This window comes from Cervus canadensis, chromosome 15, assembly GCF_019320065.1.
Source record: "Cervus canadensis isolate Bull #8, Minnesota chromosome 15, ASM1932006v1, whole genome shotgun sequence".
Classification (NCBI taxonomy): Eukaryota; Metazoa; Chordata; class Mammalia; order Artiodactyla; family Cervidae; genus Cervus; species Cervus canadensis.
The window spans coordinates 52,242,716-52,264,211 of NC_057400.1; the positions used below are offsets into that span (position 1 = coordinate 52,242,716).

Genomic DNA, 21,496 nt, shown 5'->3' on the forward strand with positions numbered 1-21,496 from the left:
TGAGGGAGTTGGCACCCCTAACCCCCACGTTGTTCAAGGGTCAACTGTCTACTTCTGAGAAAAAACAACTCGTCCACTGATAAGATGTCGACTTTTCTAACAACCGGTTTTTGGGGTTCTCAGGACGCAGTGACCATCTGCACTCTGGGAATTGGGACGGCCTTTGGAGAGTCCATTCTGGACAACACTCCACGCCATGCGACCATCGTTACCAGGGAGAGCAGCGAGCTGCTCCGCATCGAGCAGAAGGACTTCAAGGCACTATGGGAGGTGAGCCTCAAGGCAGCTTTGTCAATTAACGTGGTTGCAGAAAAGAAAGGGAGTGCCACGTGGATAATGGCATTTAGTCAAGCCTTACTGTGTTCTGTTCTCAGCCAGCGGATGGAATTTAATTTTCAAAACTTGTTTTTGAAATGTGTGAGTGAAAAAGGCATTTTGACACAAGACATCCTTCTTTTTTTTAATTTTTTAATTTAGCACTTGCTCAATTTTCTGTGGTTTGACATACATGATAATTATTTCTTGAATGACCATAGAGTGTTTTATGCATTTCCTCCCTCCTGTTCAACAAATGTATTCTTAACCGTGGAACAAAATACTTTGACATTTTCTTTGTCATTTTAAAAATCATCATTGACATGATCCCTGGAAAAGTGGGATGAATGGGGTTAACATCTGCTTCATTTAAATGCTTTTAAAAATGAAGTGCCCTGTAATAAGGTATGGGAAACGAGGGACATAAAGATGGCTGGTTACCTGCCAGTTTAAAACGCACGGGTGTCACAGCGGTGGCTGGAGCAGCCAGTCCTGGTGGCTGGTGCATTTCCTGCTGCTGACCAGCATCCCTTAGGGTACCACGCTCATTTACAAGAAGGACAGGGAATAAATCATCTTATATGCAGTCATGGCAAATGGAGCACTTAGGCGCTCTCATCTTTTATGCTTATTCCTTTTCAGTTCTTCAAGCTTCTGATTTTTACCTGTGGTTGTTCCCTATCTTTGTCCTGGACTCAGTATGTCCAAGTGTTAACCCATCGAGCTGGCAGGCTTTACCACTTGTCCCAGTGTGGCTAAGATTTTAAACTTGATCTAAAAAGAATTTTGTGTAATCAAATTGCTTCCTCCAGAGCCAAACAAATGCCAGATGCATTAAGGGAGCAAACCTGCAGGTGGATGAGTGATGCTTTGCCTTGAAAGTCCTGCAAGCCTTGGAAGGCCCCGGTGGTGAAACCTGTTACTTTTATTCTTGGCAGTAGTGAATAAATTGCAGGGTTACTTGTTTGAAATGTTCCTCTTAGAAAATATTAAAGAGCTCCAACTGCTCTGTAAAGTTCAGAGACAAAAGCGAGTTTTAGGAAGGCAAAGCCAAAGTAGGTTTGCATGAGGTTTGTGCAGAGAGGTTTTCTGTCAATTAAAAGGGCCCAGGCTTGAGGCAAATAGCTGCTTTTTGGATCTTTAAAAGGTAAACCAAAAAGTCCTTTCCAAAAGAAAATTTGGAAGACTGGGTTAAGCACAAAAAATGACTCCTACTTGTGGTGTGTGTCATTATAACTGCTTGCGTCTGTGATGACTTATTCAAGTTGTGGGTTGAGGACGGTTTGCGGGCAATAATTAAAAATTTATTTTAATTAGGAGGCCCAAGTGCTGTGAAAAGTTCCTGAGAAGTTGCTACCTGTGAACATTCTACAACATTTATTTAAAACATTTTCAAGCATACAGGAAAATCAAAAAGGATAGTACAATGAAAGACTGCAGTCCACTTAGTTCAGCAGTTGTTAACATGTAGCCATATTTGCTTCATCTTTTTTTGCTGAACCACTTTAATGTAAATGTCAGGCATCATGACATTTCATCCTAAACATCAGCATATATCTCCAGACAATCAGAATATCCTGCTGCATACCCATAATACCGTTATTTCACCTACAAAACTAAAGATTAATATCCTAATCTGATACCCCGTGCACAGCTGAAATTTCCCCATAAATATCCATAAATTTATTCCGTGGGTATTTTTATATGTTTTATTTCAAACTAGACTCAAATAAAGAACCATGCATTACATTTGATTGTTATATCTAAGTCAGTCTCCCTCCTCCTCACTGCTCCCCTCTGTCTGTCTCTATGGCATTGACTTGTTAAAAAGGCCAGATTCAGTTCAGTTCAGTTCAGTCGCTCAGTCGTGTCCGACTCTTTGCGACCCCATGAATCGCAGCACACCAGGCCTCCCTGTCCATCACAAACCTCCGGAGTTTACTCAAACTCATGCCCATTGAGTCGGTGATGCCATCCAGCCATCCCATCCTCTGTCGTCCCCTTCTCCTCCTGCCCCCAATCCCTCCCAGCATCAGGGTCTTTTCCAATGAGTCAGATTAGTTTCCTCCAAATTCAAGGTTTGTCTGATTGTTTTCTCATGGTATTTTTTTTGTACCTCTACCCCAGGGTTTCCTGAAAATGAAAGTTAGTGCTGAGGGTTTGATTAGGTCAAGTCAAATAGTTTTGGCTAGGAGAAGCCGAAGGTGATGCTGGGTACATTAGGGTGCTCCTAATGTCTGGATGCCTCACTGTTAGTGATGTGTTGATTTGACTCATTTGATCCCTCGGTTGGATTGTATTTGAGTATATTTTAGGGTGCGCTGTTTTTCACAGAGATTTCCCTTAGAGGAAGATTGTTAAATGGGGGTATTGATGTAGAAGGTGGTCCTTAGGATCCCAAACCTTGCCATGTGATTTTGTAAAGCAGTGAGTCCAGCCCCTCACCTGTAATCTCAGAGCATGATTCTGGTCTCCCCTGTCGGTGAGCTGCAAAAGATGGAAGGAGTATTTAGTCTGACCTCTTATTTTACAGGTCAGGATTTGGAACCTCATAGTGAGCAAGAAGTTAATAAGATACTTTATTTACCTGTTCATGCAACCAAGTGCAAAGTACAAATTAGGTGCTTCTCCAGCGTTTTAACTGACTGAAGTGAGAGTCAGGGAACTCCATTATCTAGCTGCCTGTGTGAATCAGAACTTTATTAATGGGCACACTTGTGCATTTACAGTGCATGATCATCCTAAGAAATTGTGAAATTCTAAATTACCTTCTGAGTAATAAAGATCAACTTCTGTTTATTCTACTGTTCACTTATTAAGCAAATGCTTAATGAGGATATCCTATGTGTCACGTCTGGCAAGAGCAGTGAACAAGATTGACAGAACTGCTGCTTGCTGGGCCAGGGCTTCTGTTCTACTTGGAGGAGACAGAAAATAAATTACCAAGCCAATAATATTATTTTAGAGTATAATATATCATTATCATTAAGTAAAATCTATTTCTATTATTTGAATTTGGGTGACCTATTGATGGCATATGTAACATTAATCTGCTAGCAAAATATTGGATAACCAGAACACCTTTTCCTTGATTATATCAGATAACAGAGTTGGTAATTCAGCCATTCATTACACTGGCACATAATATCTGTAAGCAACATTAAAACCAAAGCTCATAGTGTCAGCTGAAATCTGAGTTAGATCTGATAGCCAAATATCAAAAGTGAAGGAGGACATAGCTTCAGGATTCAGGGAGAAGCCTCACTGAACCATGAAATGCCAGAAAGAAGGCAGTAGGATGGTCAGCTGGATACTGCTTCTCCTGTCAGCATGGCAAGAAGCTCACTGTTAGTCTCTAGTTCCCACACAGTGAAAATTAGGTTGTCTGAATCATGGGTCTGAATTCACGTGTTCATCTCATCTGCCTTCTCACTTTTGAGGAATGGCATAGTGGGTCCGTTGTGTGGTGAGCACTCTCAGAGACTTCCCTCCTTATCTATGACTTTGATGTCGCTTAAAGCAGTGATGGTTGGATGGTTTCATTGACTCAATGGACATGAGTTTGAGCAAACTCCGGGAGATGGTGAGGGAAAGGGAAACATGGTGTGTTGCAGTCCATGGGGTCACAAAGAGACACAACTGAGAGACTGAACAACAAAGTAATTGACAAGGACCAGGAGCCTGAGGTACTTCTAGCTAGGAAATTATGGTGTCTAATCGCTAACAGGTAGCCCAGCCTAAAGAAGCTCTTTAATAGGCTGAGTGAATTATCTGTTTTAAATCTTACACTTGGGACTTTAATGGCAACAGAGAGCTTGGTAATCCTGCTTCCTTTCCTAATCAGAGGCAAGTGTTCTCAGTTCTCAGCAAATGCACACTCAGAGACCTACGTGTGAGATACTGAAATTCTATTTAATTTCATCAAATACTCTTGCTTTATATTGTCATTAATGTTGTAGGTCAAATTGGTAGCACCCAGAGTATATTTAAAAATTATTGTCATACTTTTGGAACAAACTTATGGTTGCCAGGCAGTGGGGAGAATGTTGTGGGGGAGCAATAGTTAGGGAGTTTGGGATGGATGTGTACACACTGCTGTTTTTAAAATGGATAATCAAAAAAATAAAAAAATAAAAAAAAAATAAATTAAAAAAAAAATAAAATGGATAATCAACAGGGTCCTACTGTATAGCACATGGAACTCTGCTCAATATTATATGGCAGCCTGGATGGGAGGGGAGTTTGGGGGAGAATGGATACATACATATGTATGGCTGAGTCCCTTCATGGTTCACCTGCAATTATCACAACATTGTTAACCGTCTATACCCCAACACAAAATAAAAAGTTTTAAAAAATTAAAAAATTTTTTAAATCAGAAAATTCACATCAAAAAATTGTCTTAAATGTGACCAGAGCATTATTTCAGTCATCTATCAGTTCAGTTCAGTCACAGAGTCGTGTCCGACTCTTTGCGACCCCTCGGTCTGCAGGAAGCCAGGCTTCCCTGTCCATCATCATCTCCCTGTCAATCATCTATACAAATATATAAAATAAAAAAAATATTCCCCAAGATATAACTGAGGTAGCAGCTTGATGCTTTTTTGTACCCTTTATCTTTCCTAATAGCTACTTTCCTAGTGAAATCTTTAAATCTTTCAGTCTTCCCTGATGAAAGCTACTTTCTTTCCTCTTTCCTTTCCATGTTTCAGTTGCCAATTTATGGTCATATATGAGGACGCTAGGTTGCTCCATCTCAAAGTCAGGTCATATTTTCTTAGCTTAGGTGAATTACAGTAGCCTTATTCAGAGTTGGTCAATAATACATCCCTCTTTTTTCATGCTGCTTTGATATTAGAACTTAATACAAATATTAACTAGGTTATAAAACATCTCATTTTTTTAATAGCATCGGGGGGGGCAGGAAAAAAGAAAGAGTGAAAGGAGAAAGTTATGTTTTTGAATTTCAGAAGAAAACTTAAAAGTTGAAGTACCATTTTTTAGTTCTTGAGAATTGTAGTTTAAACTCAGACTCTAGAGGCATTGTATATCCTCAGTAAGGAAGTTAAATGGCAAAGCATTTTAAGTGTTGGTTTGGGAGTTCTAAGTCATTATTAATACATGATCCAAGATTATGAGTATTTATGACTGCTGGTGGCTCTTGAAATAAATAAATACCAATTTACTGTCCAATTCCATGAATTTCTTCTGAGCACATACAGTCTAAGGTTGTCAGTGGTTAGACCAATAACAAAGGGTGTTTTTGGTTTTCTTCCTGACTTTCTGTCTGATGTTTTGAATGAAGATGCTTTCAGGTTTAAAGCGCATTTTGACATCTTTACATGGAGTGTTCCAAATACATGGACTTGAAAGGATATGAGTCCAGTATGTTCAGAGAAATAGATTGGGGAGTCACTCTCTATCAGACTCATAAAAGATGCCACTGAGAGGTACTTGCACTGGTGATCTACCACCTGTGTTCCAATTGCATGAACATCATTCTGGCCAAAAACTCTGCTTCGTTGTAAGCCATGTTTGAACATGTTCAGAGTAATACATACTAGTGACTAAATTATTTGAAATTTAAAGACAGCAATGAAACTAGAGTCTTTAAAAATAAAGCGGTATTTTAAATTTGTAGTCTGAGCCATGCCACAGTAAAAGTGGCTTTTTGGCTGTAATAGTTACCCAGAAGCTCTTGTGATTTTATTCTAACCAAGACCTACAATATCACAGAGAACTGTTGCTCAGATGCAGTGATTGATCCAGTTGAGTTTATTCCACATACATGTCTGTGGTCTCAGTAAATATTGTTGGCTGATTATTTTTTATGCTTTCTGAGATATAAAATGGAATGGTAAAAATGAGAGATATATGCATGTTTCTTTCTTAGGAAAAGAATACAGTTTGTAAACAAGAATATTTCTAAGAGTAATGAATATTGCCAAAGAAATATTTCTACATCTATCTCTAGTCCCTAATTTTCAGTGTTTTATTTCTCAATTCTACCAGATATATTGGCAGTTGGACTGAAAAGCTTTTTAGCCATTTCTGTTTACTGCCTCTTTTGGACTATGCAGAGAGAAAAAGCCCTTTTCCATTAGTAATCTTTCAAGCCACTGTGAGAATAGGAATTATGGAAATAACAGCAGCTTAGTCTTTGCTGATGCACTTTAAAAACCATATTGGAATAATATACCTCTCAGAGGCATCTGCTCCAGCTTGAATAGATTTGATGTTCCTATCTGTCTTGGGCTGTCAGAAAAATTAAAGCCCAATACTTAAAACATAGTATCTTAGAACATAAAAATCTCAGAAGCCCTTTGTGTGGGTTTTAATACTTTATTTAGCATGCAAAAAAATTCAGGTTGTCTTACTTTGGCATTAATGGTAGCCTTTCAAGGTAGACTGATATTTCAAATAAATGCATAGATGTTGAACTCTAGGAATAGCTGTTGAATTCTGTGACCCACCCTCAGGTAGGCTGCCCCTGGCCTGCCTGTTACTATGCAGGGTCTCCCCCACCCCCAGCTGAGGATTAACCAGAGCCTAAAAGCCAAGTGACCTGCTTTCTCCCAAGTCAGAGGCCTGTACTGACTTTTTGGCAACTTTGGAGTTTGTACTGTAGGGTTACTTCCCAGGCCAGAAATTTGCATCAAAGGACTAAGAAAAATACATCCAAAAATAAACATGAAAGCCAAGACTTCGTGCCAGGAACTCCAGCCACACACATCCTGTTGGCTGGTTCTCCCGCCTCTGCTCACAGCTCTGCTGCTTTTAAACTGAGCGGAAGCCTGCTCAGCCGACGAGGACTTCAGGTCTGCCCCAGGCTCTCACTCCTCTGTCCGCCAGCCTTTCCACGGGGTGGCAGAATGATTCAGATCCAGAGAGGAAGGGAGTGAAGTTACTAGGAGGTAACTAAAGTTAAAAAGATCTATATACACATAGGCAGTCAGAGGCAATCAGAAAAGACTTCCTGAGCTTTCCTAGAGAGGCACCAGCCCCAGTTCTCTCTCGGGACCAAGATCCTCTTAACAGTAACAGATCCTAACAGGAAATTATCGGCGATGAAGGTGCATTTTGCTGTCCAGATGAAGGACAGCTCTTCACTGGATGTCTGAGAACACTGAGAAAAAGGAAAAGAAGGACGCATGCCCTGCAAGGTCAGGATGGATTCTTATCTATTCTTTCGTGGGGAAATAATTACATGTTGCAGCTTGCAGTTTGGTTTTATACTCTAAAACATCTCTGGCTTTTCTAATGAAGTTCCACCAGACCTAAATATGTACCATGGCACTGACATAATTTGATTTCATCTTTATTTGTGGGGAGAGAGTGGTAGGGGGGAGTAGTGACTCGTTTTTCTGATGGTGAAGGATTTGTTTCTTTAGTCGGATGATCTTAAATGTTTCTAGAAGATAAAGATATTTGTTCTTAATTAGGCAGAGTTGCATGTATCACATTAATATTAAATACGTGTATTTAGTGAATGGCATCTATTAAAAATGAATTTGGGGCAAGGAAGCAGATTGAGAGTGATGGTATTTCACCCTCTGAATGCCTGGAGCTCTCAGACTATATGAAGTCCTTAGTGTTTATGGGAAACTCTGTTACATTATTGATGACTTGCAGTCCCACCAGCTCTGAAAGCTGTGATCTCACTGTTTCTCAGATGATGATCAGGGGGTCTGAACAGATCAAGGCTTGGCTGGCGGGTGCCAGAAATGCCCAGATGTTGCTGGTAGGGCTGCTGGCAGGGTGCCGTAAGTGGTGTCATTCCTTCTTGGCTGGTGTTCCTTTGGGTGTTCATTTCTGGAGTGTGCAGTGGACACTCATGTCTTCTAGGAGCTGCTGTCGGTAGAGGCTTTGAAATCCTTCCTCTGGTTGTGCGTGTGCCAGCATGCCATTAACAACTCCCCCACCCTCTCCCTTCACTTTAACCTAGCAGTACCCCTCTTCTGTCTCTCAGCTCACCTGTCAGGCTGCATACTTGCTAAAGAGCTGCTCAGCTCAATGTTAATTGATGCCTCTTGGGAAATTTCATCTCCAGAAGCTTCTGTCATACTTAGCAAGCAGACTTGGCTCCCACCATGGGGAGATACAAAATGCTCTGTATCTGTCTTTCTGATTTAGGATCTAGCAGAGAAGACAGACAAACATAAACACAAATCACCCTGATACCAAACTGAAAGGTACTGCAGGAAAGATACAGGATTCTGAAGGGCATATGGGGGTGGGTGGGGAGAGATTAATTTCCATGCAGGCTATCATTTCATCCAAAGACAAAGAGATCTGGTGAATTCTTGTGTGGCTAACAAGGCCACTTTTCGGCTTCCCTGAAGGACTGGGGTCAGTTAACCAAATTATAGTGTTTGAGGCAGCCTTGTCCCAAGGGACTGACCACACAGAAGAGGTTGGGCTTCCTCACTTGTGTAGTGCTGGCCTGCCTTCTCCTGTCCTGAGCTGCTTGCGCCAGCTTCTTCAGGGGTCTGCCTGCCCTCTTGAGGGTGTCATGCGTTATATTTCCAAATGCCTGGCTTTGTGTTTTGTTTGTTGTTCAGTTATCACTGGAGAAATCTGTTCTGAAGTTTAATGGGTCCCCCAGGCAAAGGCAGTGTGAGTTGGGAGAACTTTTAAGAGCTTGAGACTTTCAGAAGGAACTCGTGGTGTGGGCTGGGGATATTGTTAAGCTCTTTATGTGTCAGGAGCCCTGTGGTCATGGGACTTTCCTACTCTCATCAGGCCGAATTCCACTCCTGTGTAGTCTGCAGGCCCCCGTGGAGAGGTTAGGGCCCAGTCACCAGGGCAGGGTGTCTGACGCCGAGGAAGGAGCAGCAGGAAATCCTGCCCCGAAGTCGGCAGCTCCGAATTCCTGCCGTCTTGCTTTGGTTGATCTCACTGACCTCGGTGTTTTGAGCTGTCTAGCTCAAACCAATAAATGCAAGACAGACCTTCTGAAGGCTCTTGATGTGGTTGAGTGTTCTGGCCTGAAATTCTGAACTATTCCTGATTTCACCCAAGTTTGCTGAATGCCTTTTTGGAAAGCTTCCTGGGCCACCACCTATTTGTAAGATAAATGTACGTTTACTGAAATCCTGCCTTGCTGACAGCAGTGGTCCAAGTTAATGGTGAATGTTAGGTGCCTTATAAGTTGAACAATTTAGTGTCTTCCACTTATCTTTTGGTTTGCAAATTCAAGGTGGCACAGCCACAGATTATGTGAATGGAAAGGATAACGTATAGGCAGCAGTTGATATAGTATCAGAATATGTGACTTGAAAGGCAAGAACTTTTTGGTTGTTTTCATCATTTATAATTGTAATTCGTAAAACTAGTTCCATGTGAGAATTTCCTGGGAGTTGTTAGAAAAGTCTCATGATGGGCCGTCTCTAGACCAATGAAACTAGGACCCCTAGATGGTAGGGGCTAGGCATCAGAGCTCCTTAAAACTCCCCAGCTGAATCTACCAAGAAGCCCTGTCTTCCAGCACCGGGCTCAGGCATCCTCTCTGCGGCTCTGCAGTCACAGCTGCTGTGTGACCCTGGCCGGCATCTCTGCCCTGTGCTAAGGCTCTACGACGAATGATATGCTGGTTCCTTACTACTCTGTGTTAACTTTTCCAAGTGCTGTTATTCCTTCCCTTAGGCAGACATTCTGCTTCCATATTGGGGTTTCTGCCAGATTTAAGTGATAATGGCCATCGGTACTATACAGACCGAGTGGCATTTCTTTGAGGCTTTGTAATTAGACATTACCTATGTGGTCTGGTTATTAAAAGTGCAAGAATAAGGTGCAAAATCACCGCCAAATTCCAGTCCTACAAGCACATGTTCTCTTAGTTGTCAGAATAATGCTATCTTCATATACCACGTAGCTCCTGGAAATTTTCACTGTGATCTTGTAAGAGATAAGGTGAAAAAGGCAAGTTGTATCTTAGTGTTTTTATGAAAAGAGTTTTGAACTCATGAACCCGTAGATCTCTGATCTGTACCTGGACTATACGTTGAGAATCACTTAAGATAAATTCCCAGAAAAAGAAATACTAGTTGAAGGGTATGAAAACTTTTATGGCTCTTGATAAATATGATCACATTTATTTCCAGTGGTTTTTATTCTGCCACCAAGAGTATTTGAGCATTCCTATTACATCCAGCCTTGTTCAGGATGACCATTTTATATATGTTTGTTTATATATATATGTGTATATACTTATACACACACACACACACTCTTAGTTCAGCTGGTAAAGAATCTGCCTGCAATGTAGGAGACCCCAGTTTGATTCCTAGGTCGGGAAGAGCCCCTGAAGAAGGGATGGGCTACCCACTCCAGTATTCTTGGGTTTCCCTGGTGGCTCAGATGGTAAAGAATCTACCTACAATGCAGGAGACCTGAGTTCGATCCCTGGGTTGGGAAGATCCCTTGGAGGAGGAGGGCATGGAAACCCACTCTCATATTCTTGCCTGGAGAATCCCCATGGACAGAGAAGTGTGGTGGGCTATAGTCTTTGGCATCTCAGAGTCAGACACAACTGAGCGACTAAGCACAGCACATGTGTATTTTTATTTCCATCATATTGTGTTTGGTTAATGCTGAGATGGTGGAGATTTTCTTCAGTATTTCTTTACTGATTATACATACACCCTCTTTCAGGACATGTTACTCATACATAGATTGGCATTTATCCATTTATGTGAATGCTGTATTTGATCAAGACATTAACCCTTTCTGGCAATTCCTGCAAATATTTTTTTCTTGGTATGTTTTCATTTTTCATAATATTTAATGTACATAACTTCTAAATCCATTAAGTCTACCACAATTTTCCATAAATTCCAAAGGTTTTGTCATAGCAGATGGAATATTAAGCAAGAGGACCATTAATAATTGAAAATTAATAAAGTAAAATCCTTACATGAATTCCTAACAATAATTGCACTACCTGGTGAGTCCTGGTATTGTTAATAATTTTTTGGAGATGTTTTAGCACACTTGGGAATTAATGTCCTTCAGATTCTCTTTCTTGCTTTCTGCTTTTGCTTTACATTTTGTTATTCCTCATCCTGGCCTCTTTTACACGCTTCTTTTAGGTCTGAAATATCAAACTTGTCTCTTTCCTCTTTCCAACTATTTATTCAAACTTTCAAACATTCAGAAAAATTGAGAGTTGACTGGGTCATGATGAAAGGCCTGGCCTTGCTTCCAACCAATTCTGTGTCTTCAGGAATATCACAATCTTCTTAAACCTCCTTCATTTAAAAAAAGAAAAAGAGGGTGAGGAAGATAATAATCCTATCACAAGTGGTTGGGAGGAAGAAATGATGTGATGTAATCTATCTCAGCCCCAAAGAAGCATCGGGTCAATGGCCTGGGAAGCAGTGAAGGATGAGCACACAGCAGTAGTTCAGACACGCGGGCTGCTCAGTCACATGGTGCTGCCCTCACTGCTGCCTGGGGAGGGGTCCAAACTGTCCACCTTGGCATCCAAAGTTCTCTAAATTTGGGAGGGGGGATCAGGATGGGGAACACATGTAAATCCATGGCTGATTCATGTCAATGTATGGCAAAAACCACTACAATATTATGAAGTAATTAGCCTCCAACTAATAAAAATAAATGGGGGGAAAAAAAAAACAAAGTTCTCTAAATTTGAAGGATGAGAATTCATCCTTTCCCAGCCTATTGCCTCTACTAATTTATATACATATTCGTATCAGCCTAAATCATGCCAGCAAGCATCAGTTGTGCATCCGCTAAATGCAGGGGATGGGGCTGAGCACTGGGACAAAGATCTGAACAGGCTGTGGCCCACAAGGAGCTTGCAGTCTAATGAAGAGAAATGTATGAAAACAAGTCTTACAATGTGAATAGACACAAGCTCCAGCAGAGGCTCATGTGGGGCTGGAGGTGGGAGGAGAACAGAGCATCTGCCAGGCACAGGTGGAGAGTTGCCAGAGTAAAACCTCCTCTGTGGGGTGTCATCATGAGGCTGACACCAGTGTGATTGACAGGAAGATGCTGCCGGACACAGGCAAAGGACCCAGGTGCCACAGGTGAAACACACCTGTGTTCTGATGGGACACACGTGGGTCGTAGCAGGCCTCTCAGTGAGAGGGCACGCTTCTCTCATCCTCAGGTTCTTCATGGAGACAAGAGCCCATCAGAACCTCCTGGCCTTTCCTGAGAGCAGAACAGGGTTGTTTTCTTTCTTTCTTTTTTTTTTTTCATTTAAGTATAGTTGATTTACAATGCTTCATTGATTTCTGCTGTACATCAAAGTGATTTAGTTATATATACATTGTTTTTCATATTTCTGCATTATGGTTCATTATAGGATATTGAATATGGTTCTCTGTGCTATCCAGTAGGACTGCCTTGTTTATCCATTTCTATATATAATAGTTTGCATGTACTAATCTCAAACTCCCAATTCATCTCTCCCCAACTCTTCCTCCTGTTGACAGCCACAAGTCTGTTCTATACCTGTGAGTCTGTTTCCTAGATAAATTCATTTGTGCCATATTTTAGACTCCACATATATGGTATTTGTCTTTCTCTTTCTGACTTACTTCATGTAGTATGATAATCTCTGGGTCCATCCTTGTTGCTGCAAATGGCATTATTTCATTCTTTTTTATGGCTGATTAGTTTTCCATTGAATATATGTACCACATCTGCCTTGTCTGTCCACCTGTTGATGTACATTTAGGTTGTTTCTGTGTCTTGGCTATTGTGAATGGTGCTGCTATGAACGTAAGGGTGCATATCAGAACATGGTTTTTTATTTCTTTCTTCACCTTCCTGAAGTCCTTCTCCAGCTTTTCCAGAGACTAGCTGTGTAACTGTTTGCTCCCTGGAGCAAAAACACATAACACACCCAGAGACTGAAGGTCACATCTTCAGTGAAAGACCTTCCTAACAGACCTGAACTTCATGTTGGCTAACTACCTTTCCAATCCTGCCTTCCCAGTCTCTTTCCTGAATGTTCCCTTTGCTTCCAACCACCTGTTTCTCCCCTGTCCTGTGATCCAGCCCAGACAATGTCTCCTCTGACATTTCCCAGGCCCCACCTCCAGATCAAGTGAACAGCCTCAAGAAGGAATGACAGAAGCCTCTTCACATGGGTGTTTCTTCTTGGCAGTTCATTTTCTAAATCAGATCTGTCTGTGCCTGGATGGCTGGGAGGAGGCTGAGTGTCCTTCTGAGGAGCTGGGGATACAGTTGATCAAGAAGACAAGGATGCTGAGAAGGACAGGTTGAGATCAGATCAGGGGCTGGGTATCAGGACGGCCAGCATCTGGGCTTGCTAAAGTTCATGGGAAATGAAGGCCCAGAGCACTGCCATTCTACAAGCAGACCAAGAAACCTGAGAGCCGAGAGGTGCTGGGACCAAGAGACCCCTGAGCACGAGGCCAAATGTGGCTTCAAGACTGACCCAGAGTGAATTAAGGGCTCTTATAGACACGCTTAGGGGGTTCACTTGGCTTCTCCCAGGTTTGGAGGCCTGCAGGGCTTCATCAGTTAGGGCTTTCAGTGGGGCCTCTGCAGAACCTGGTGCGGGGTTCCTAGTGGCTATCAAGCCTGGGTCCTTGGGTCACAGAAGGTGGCAGTGAAGATAATAAACAATCAGGAATAAGAATAGAACAGTTTTATTTGAACCAAACTGAGGAGCAGCCCAGAAGACAGCTCCCAGGTTACTCTGAGATGCTGCTCTGGAGATGCAGGGTTTTCAGCACAGTTTTATGTCTTGTTAGAACAAAGAACATTAAACAAGTCAGGGATATATTTCTTTTTCAAGGTTTCAAAATAAGCAAACCAGACTAGCACATGTACAGCCAGTCAGTGTGGCCTTGGCCCCTGGGAAGGGAGTCTTATCACTGAAGGAGAACCAGCATTAGTGTCCCAGGAAGGGATGCATTTAATCTTTGTCTATAACATGGACATTCTCTTCTGGTTAATGCACCTTTTTCTTTAATAATTAGAGCAGATATACGATGTTTGTTTGATAGTCCACAAACAGGCAATTATAATTAGCATAAAGTTCAAGTTAACTCGTGTGTAAGCCAGAATGACTCCCCTATATCGCAACATGTGAAAACATCTTTTATCAGAGGCATAGAATGCTCCACATCACTCCATGTTTTCTCTCCAGGACTTGGGGAGTCTTCTCCCATCTCATGTAGGAGGAAGGTGAGCCCCCTAGAGCATCCTATTTGAAGGGCCCATGGCATCTGTCAAAAGGGCAGATCTGAATGAAAAATATCGTGGTTATTAGTATTTTGCATGTGCATGGTGGGCCTTTCTATGTGAATAGTAACTAATGATAAAAGGTGAATTTTATTGACCATCAACTGAGTGCCGGTAGTCATTCTCATCTTTTTTACATATTAATTATTTAGCATTAAATTAGTGCCAGCCTAGTCTCAAGAATATAGTTTAGGTATCCTGAATTCAGTTGTGGGGAATTCTGGCCTAAAAAGAGGTTTCCGTTAGCTCAGGAAAAATTTAGGGTTAGACCCAAATATTTGTGTTTTGTCCTCAAGTAATAGATTAACTTTACTTAGTCCATTAGCACATAGGTCTATGGGTAGAGTCAGGAAAGAGGAATCATCCAGAGCAGGTGCTTCTTCTCTGAAATTTGTGAGCCCTGGGAGTTTATGGAGCAGTTACTGAGAAATCTGCAAATCTAATATTTTTTTGTGTGTACATTTTTCTGAGAAGAAGGCCATCCTAACCTGAAAGAGTTCTATTACTTCCAAGGAAATTAAGGACCATTTTCCACAAAATCAAAATGATCCAGACCAGATTAGATAGCATGTTTATGTAGGAGAATGCAATGAACCTTTACTCTTAATTTAATGCATCTTTATAGACTTAATGATGGTGCAATTGGAGATAGAAAAATAATTTTCATTGTGGCTTTAAGGTTTTGCCATTGTTATCTAGTGAAAAAGAAATAATTAGAAAAGCCAAGTTCTATGGTCAAAACAAAAATGCTAATTTCTGGATCCATTGTCCCTCTAAATAGAGCATATTTGAATATTTTGTATTCAGTTCCAAAATGATTGAACTTTAATAATTTTTCATGTACGTGTGGTTTTGAATTCTCAGTTCCATAGTCCCCCCATCCACATTTAATGATGCCCATAAAACTAACTGGACAATTTTAGACAACGGTACTTTTATTTTTTTCTTTCCCTCATTCTTTTTTTAAAAAAATTTTATTGGGGTATAGTTGATTTATAATGTGTAAGTTTCAGGTATACAACAAATTAGTTATATATACATCAATATATACATCCGCTATTTTTTTCCCTTAAGATTCTGTCCCATATAGGCCATATAGGTTATTCCCTGGTAATCACAAGCTTGTTTTCTATATCTGTACTTCTACTTCAATTTTGTAAATAAGTTAATTTGTGTCCCGTTTTCTTAGATACAACATATAAGCGATATCATATGATATTTAACTTTCTGTGTCTGACTTACTTCACTTAGTATGACAATCTCCAGGTCCATCCATGTTGCTGCAAACAGCATTTCATTCTTTTTTTGTGGCTGAGTAAAGCTTAACATTCAGAAAACTAAGATCATGGCATCTGGTCCCATCACCTCATGGGAAATAGATGGGGAGACAGTGGAAACAGTGTCAGACTTTATTTTGGGGGGCTCCAAAATCACTGCAGATGGTGACTGCAGCCATGAAATAAAAAGACACTTACTCTTGGAAGGAAAGTTATGACCACCTAGACAGCATATTAAAAAGCAGAGACATTACTTTGCCAACAAAGGTCCGTCTGGTCAAGGTTACAGTTTCCCAGTGGTCATGTATGGATGTGAGAGTTGGACTGTGAAGAAAGCTGAGCACCAAAAAATTGATGCTTTTGAACTGTGGTGTTGGAGAAGACTCTTGAGAGTCCCTTGGACTGCAAGGAGATCCAACCAGGCCATCCTAAAGGAGATCAGTCCTGGGTGTTCATTGGAAGGACTGATGCTGAAGCTGAAACTCCAGTACTTTGGCCACCTCATGTGAAGAGTTGACTCATTGGAAAAGACCCTGATGCTGGGAGGGATTGGGGGCAGGAAGAGAAGGGGACGGCAGAGGATGGGATGGCTGGATGGCATCACCGACTCGATGGGCATGGGTTTGCGTAAACTCCGGGATTTGGTGATGGACAGGGAGGCCTGGAGTGCTGCGATTCATGGGGTTGCAAAGAGTCGGACACAACTGAGCGACTGAACTGAACTGAACTGAATATTCTTTATCCTTTCCTCTGTTGATGGACATTTGGATTGCTTCCATGTCCTGACTATTTTAAATAGTGCTGCAGTGAACATTGGGGTACATGTATCTTTTCCAGTTATCGTTTTCTCCAGGTACATGCCAAGGAATCGGATTGCTAGGTCATTTGGTAGTTCTATTTTTAGTTTTTTAGGAACCTCCATGCTGTTCTCCATAATGACTGTATACCAATTTACATTCCCATCAACAGTGTCAGAGTCTTCCCTTTTCTTCTCTCCAACATTTATTGTTTGTAGATCTTTTGATGGCCATTCTGATGGATGTGAGGTAGTACCTCATAGAGTTTTGATTTTCATTTCTCTAATTAGTGATGTTGAGCATCATTTCATGTGTTTTTTGGCCTTGTATATGTCTTCTTTGGAGAAACGTCTATGTTTCTATGTTTCTCCTGCCCATGTTTTTATTGGGTGGGTTTTTTTTTTTCCTTTGATATTAAGCTGCATAAGCTGTTTGTATATTTTGGAGAGTAATGGCTTGTCAGTTGCTTCATTTGCAAATATTTTCTCCCATTCTGATGGTCAGGCAATGATACTTTTAAAAATTAGCTAAAGCATGGCCCATTGTGCAAAGTAAAAAGACTATCTTATTTTTTTATTTTAGAGAAATTTAATTTATTGAGACTAGGGAATGCATGCATTTGGTAAAAAAAAAAATGATAATAAATAATTCTAAAATTAGGGTAGGTATCTATAAAGTATAGTTTTCCCTCACCCCTGTCCCCAATCACAGCTGTCTTTTGCAGTAGCAACCCCCTGTTTTGGAGCATCTTCTGTAGAATGTTTTATGCAGAATATTCTTTGATTGATTACTGAGCAAGACTTCCAAAGCTGATAATTGACTTTTTTCTCAACCCCTTAAAGAAAGAAAAAAATTTTTTTAATTCTAAAATTTTCAAGATATTTTGTATCAAATTCTTTACACAAATTGACCCTAGCATACCTGCCAGAGTTTTAGTTTATTTTCTCTGTTTGCTTTACTATTTTATTAAATTCCAACAACTTGAATCTCCTATCAGCATCATCTGATCTTTTAAATTTGAGAACTTAATTGCAAAGTGTAACTATGGTTCAACTCGAAAAATTCTAGCCAAGCATGTAATAGTCTTTGTAGTAGAATATTAGTTTTTCATTATTGAGAACTGAAAGTTTGAAAATTCAAACTAATATACATGTTTAGCAATATTAAAAATATAAAAAGTGTAAAAATAATACTTCCTTCAATTTGAATAGAGAAGTTTAATTATTATGAGTCTGGGATATCAACATTGATATCTTGCTAGTAAATAAAACATGGGAAATTTCTTTTGGTATTAATTTTATAAGAAGTTATTTCTGTAAATAACCTCTATTTTTGCATTTCCTGAGTTGATATATGTGTACCAGTGAAGGCAAGCGTCCCATGTGGTGTATATGACCTTGCATCCATGGCCCTTGAGAGAATAAATATTTATGTTGATAGTGCAGCTGTCATGAATTGAGTTCATAAAATTGGGTTTGGGTTTTTTAATCTGACATATTATTCTTGCTTAATTCCATTGTGCTGATTATGATTCAAGTGCTATAAATCAGTGAGTGTTTTGCCCACAAAAGAAAAAGAGAGTAGGAATAATATGAAATATGGCCTTTGTTTTTATTAAAAGTGTTTCTTCATTTGGGTTCCTGTTTTTTTTCCAGCTGCTAACCCCCAGATCTTATCATGTTTTTTTAAAACAGGTCTGTGATGATGATTTGAAGTAAAGGGTAGCATAAAGCTCATAAAACTAAAATGTGAAAGAAGAGAGCAGTATGGTTTAAAAAAAACTATTATTTTAAAATGCGGAAGTAGGACATATGTATACAAAGTCAAAGAGTATAAACAAGGCTGACTACATAATTTGTGGGGCCCAGTGCAAAATAAAAATGTAAGGTCTCTTTCCCCAGAGGAATAAAAAGGGTACTAAAATAGAAAGCTTTTTCCTTTCTTCTTTCTTCTTAATCTGAACTCATCATATTTCTTGTTTGCTATATAATGTTCTAAGACAAATTTTAAATTTAAATTATTAGCACGGATTTACTCTTTATCTTCCCGTAGTACAGTGCTAGAAAAGCGACACTGAGAATATTTAACTTGTATGTGGAATTAGTGAAATTACACAGTTAGTGTTTCCTAGCTCATACATGCATAGGTGTTTCACTTTTTAACCAGAAGAGTGGAAACCATGCACAAAGCTGATTCAGCTGTTTTTATTTCTTTAGTTGATGCACACACCTTCTGCCCACATTCTCCCTCTTTAGCTACGGATAAGTAAGGGAAGACTGAAAGGAAAGAAAAGGACTGTGAGTTGTCCTAGCTTTCCTTTCTCCTCCTCATTATTTTCACTGGACATGGCTGGCTAATCTAGGGAAGTAACATGAATAAGGAAGGCTAAGATCGCATTCCTTTGTCAGTGCTTTTGCATTCTTACTGTGTTCAGAGCAAGTTCTGGTTATCCCAGAAAGCTGGGACTCTGGCTGTAACACCAGGATTTGCTCATTGGAAAATGTAACATGCTTATGTTGTACTTTGACTTAAGTTGAACTCCCAGGCACCAAGAGTCCACCTGAATTCTGTCCTCAGGAGGCGTGTGAATGCTATATGTAAACAGGGCATCACGGGACAGTAGGCACGCACACTGCACTGACTCCTTCGTTCACACACGTGCCCCGCTGTCCCACTGGACTTCACTTACAAAGCACATATTCAGAGATAAAATTATTAAGAACTTCAAGATGGTGACAGCAGAGCATTAAACTTTCCAGAGCCTGAGTGTGGGGCCCTATGCCAGCTACCTCACAGTTCTCATGCTCATGGAGCCAGCCCTGAATATAGAAAGGCATGAAATAGAAAATAAGTTTCTTCCTTTTCCTTCCCCACTCACTTCCCAGCCCTTCTTACCAGAGGAAATCATCTTGTTTCTTTCTTTTTCTTTTTTTTTTTTTAAGTTTGTAAAATTACTATCACTGTCACCCTTTAAGCACGGCATTAAAAAATTCGAGCTTTTCTATAGTCATGACATAATGCCCACTATGATATTCAGTGAGAATCAAATAAAGATGCTAACTCCTTGAAACCTACAGGAATGTGCCACATTCACCTCTGCCTCACTGACTTTTTAAAAAAAAATTTTATTAAAGGATAATTGCCTTACGAATTTTGTTGTTTTCTGTCAAACCTCAACATGAATCAGCCATGGGTATACATATGAAGTGAAGTGAAGTTGCTCAGTCGTGTCCGACTCTTTGCAACCCCATGGACTGTGGCCTACCAGGCTCCTCAGTCCATGGAATTTTCCAGGCAAGAATACTGGAGTGGGTTGCCATAACCCCTCCCTTTTCAACCTCCCTCCCATCTCCCTCCCCATCCCACCCCTCTAGATTGATACAGAGCCCCTGTTTGAGTTTTCTGAGCCACACAGCAAATTCCTGTTGGCTATCTATTTTACATACGGTAATGTAAGTTTCCATGTTTCTCTTTCTGTACATCTCACCCTCTCCTCCCCTCTCCCCATGTCCATAAGTCTATTCTGTCTGTTTCTTCATTGCTGCCCTGTAAATAAATTCTTCAGTACCATTTTTCTAGATTCCATATATATGCATTAGAATACTATATTTATCTTTCTCTTTCTGACTCACTTCACTCTGTCTAATAGGTTCCAGGTTCATCCACTTCATTAGAACTGACTCAAATGCATTCCTTTTTATGGCTGAGTAATACTCTATTGTGTATATGTACCACAGCTTCTTTATCTATTCATCTGTCGATGGACATCTAGGTTGCTTCCATGTTCTAGCTATTGTACATGGTGCTGCAATGAATAATGGGATACGTGTGTCTTTTTCAGTTTTGGTTTCCTCAGGGTATATGCCTAGGATTGGGAATGCTGGGTCATATGGTGGTTTTATTCCTAGTTTTTTAAGAAATCTCCATACCATCTTCCATAGTGGCTGTATCAATTTACACTCCCACTAATAGTGCAGTACTCGTGTCTGGAAAATCTCATGGACGGAGGAGCCTGGTAGGCTGCAGTCCATGGGGTCACTAGGAGTCAGACACAACTGAGCAACTTCACTTTCACTTTTCACTTTCTTGCATTGGAGAAGGAAATGGCAACCCACTCCAGTGTTCTTTCCTAGAGAATCCCAGGGATGGAGGAGCCTGGTGAGCTGCTGTCTATGGGGTCACACAGAGTTGGACACGACTGAAGCGACTTAGCAGCAGCAGCAGCAACAGTGCAAAAGCGTTCCCTTTTCTCCACACCGTCTCCAGCATTTATTGTTTGTAGACTTTTTGATGATGGCCATTCTGACTAGTGTGAGGTGATATCTCATTGTAGTTTTGAGGAAATCATCTGGTTTCTTCATGAACATTTCAGATACTTAAAGCTGGACATAGCTATAGATAGGTAGATGCACACATGTGAAGTGGTAGATTAATTATGACCACAGATTCTTTGCAGATTTTCCAATCTAGAGATGGAGTTTGCTTTTCTCTTGAATCCAGACTGGGACTGAGATGTGCTTTGACCAGTAGAATGCTAGGGGAGTGATTTGACTTTGCATGTTGGCCTGTATAGGCCCTATAGGTTCATGCTTGTGCTCTGGGAGTGTTTCCTCCATTGTGCAGAGATGCCCAAAATGAAGAACCATGTGGTTCAGTCTAGTCATTTCAGCCATACCAGCTGAAGCCCTGGAGAAATGAGTCCATTTTACCTCATCTTTTCACCCCCCACCCCAGCTGACTCCAACTACCTGAGTAAGCTCCAGAAGAACCACCCAGAGAGCCCAACACAATTATAAGAAGTAAGTCATTGTTTTAAGCCATTAAATTTTGCAGTGGTTTGTTATGAGCAATAATGATATA

General features: G+C 40.5%; 1 protein-coding gene across 4 annotated transcripts in view; it reads left to right on the top strand.

Annotated features, from left to right (window-relative positions):
- The window catches only part of RAPGEF4 (Rap guanine nucleotide exchange factor 4), a 315,877-nt gene that overhangs the window by 74,108 nt on the left and 220,273 nt on the right, over nt 1–21,496 (top strand). For 3 of the 4 annotated variants that reach the window (XM_043487630.1, XM_043487631.1, XM_043487637.1), the window contains exon 4: nt 124–270. In XM_043487630.1, the coding sequence (XP_043343565.1) occupies nt 124–270 (147 nt within the window). Of the gene's footprint in view, nt 1–123; nt 271–7,109; nt 7,479–21,496 lie in introns of those variants that run through there. The other variant, XM_043487633.1, reaches the window with a different exon arrangement.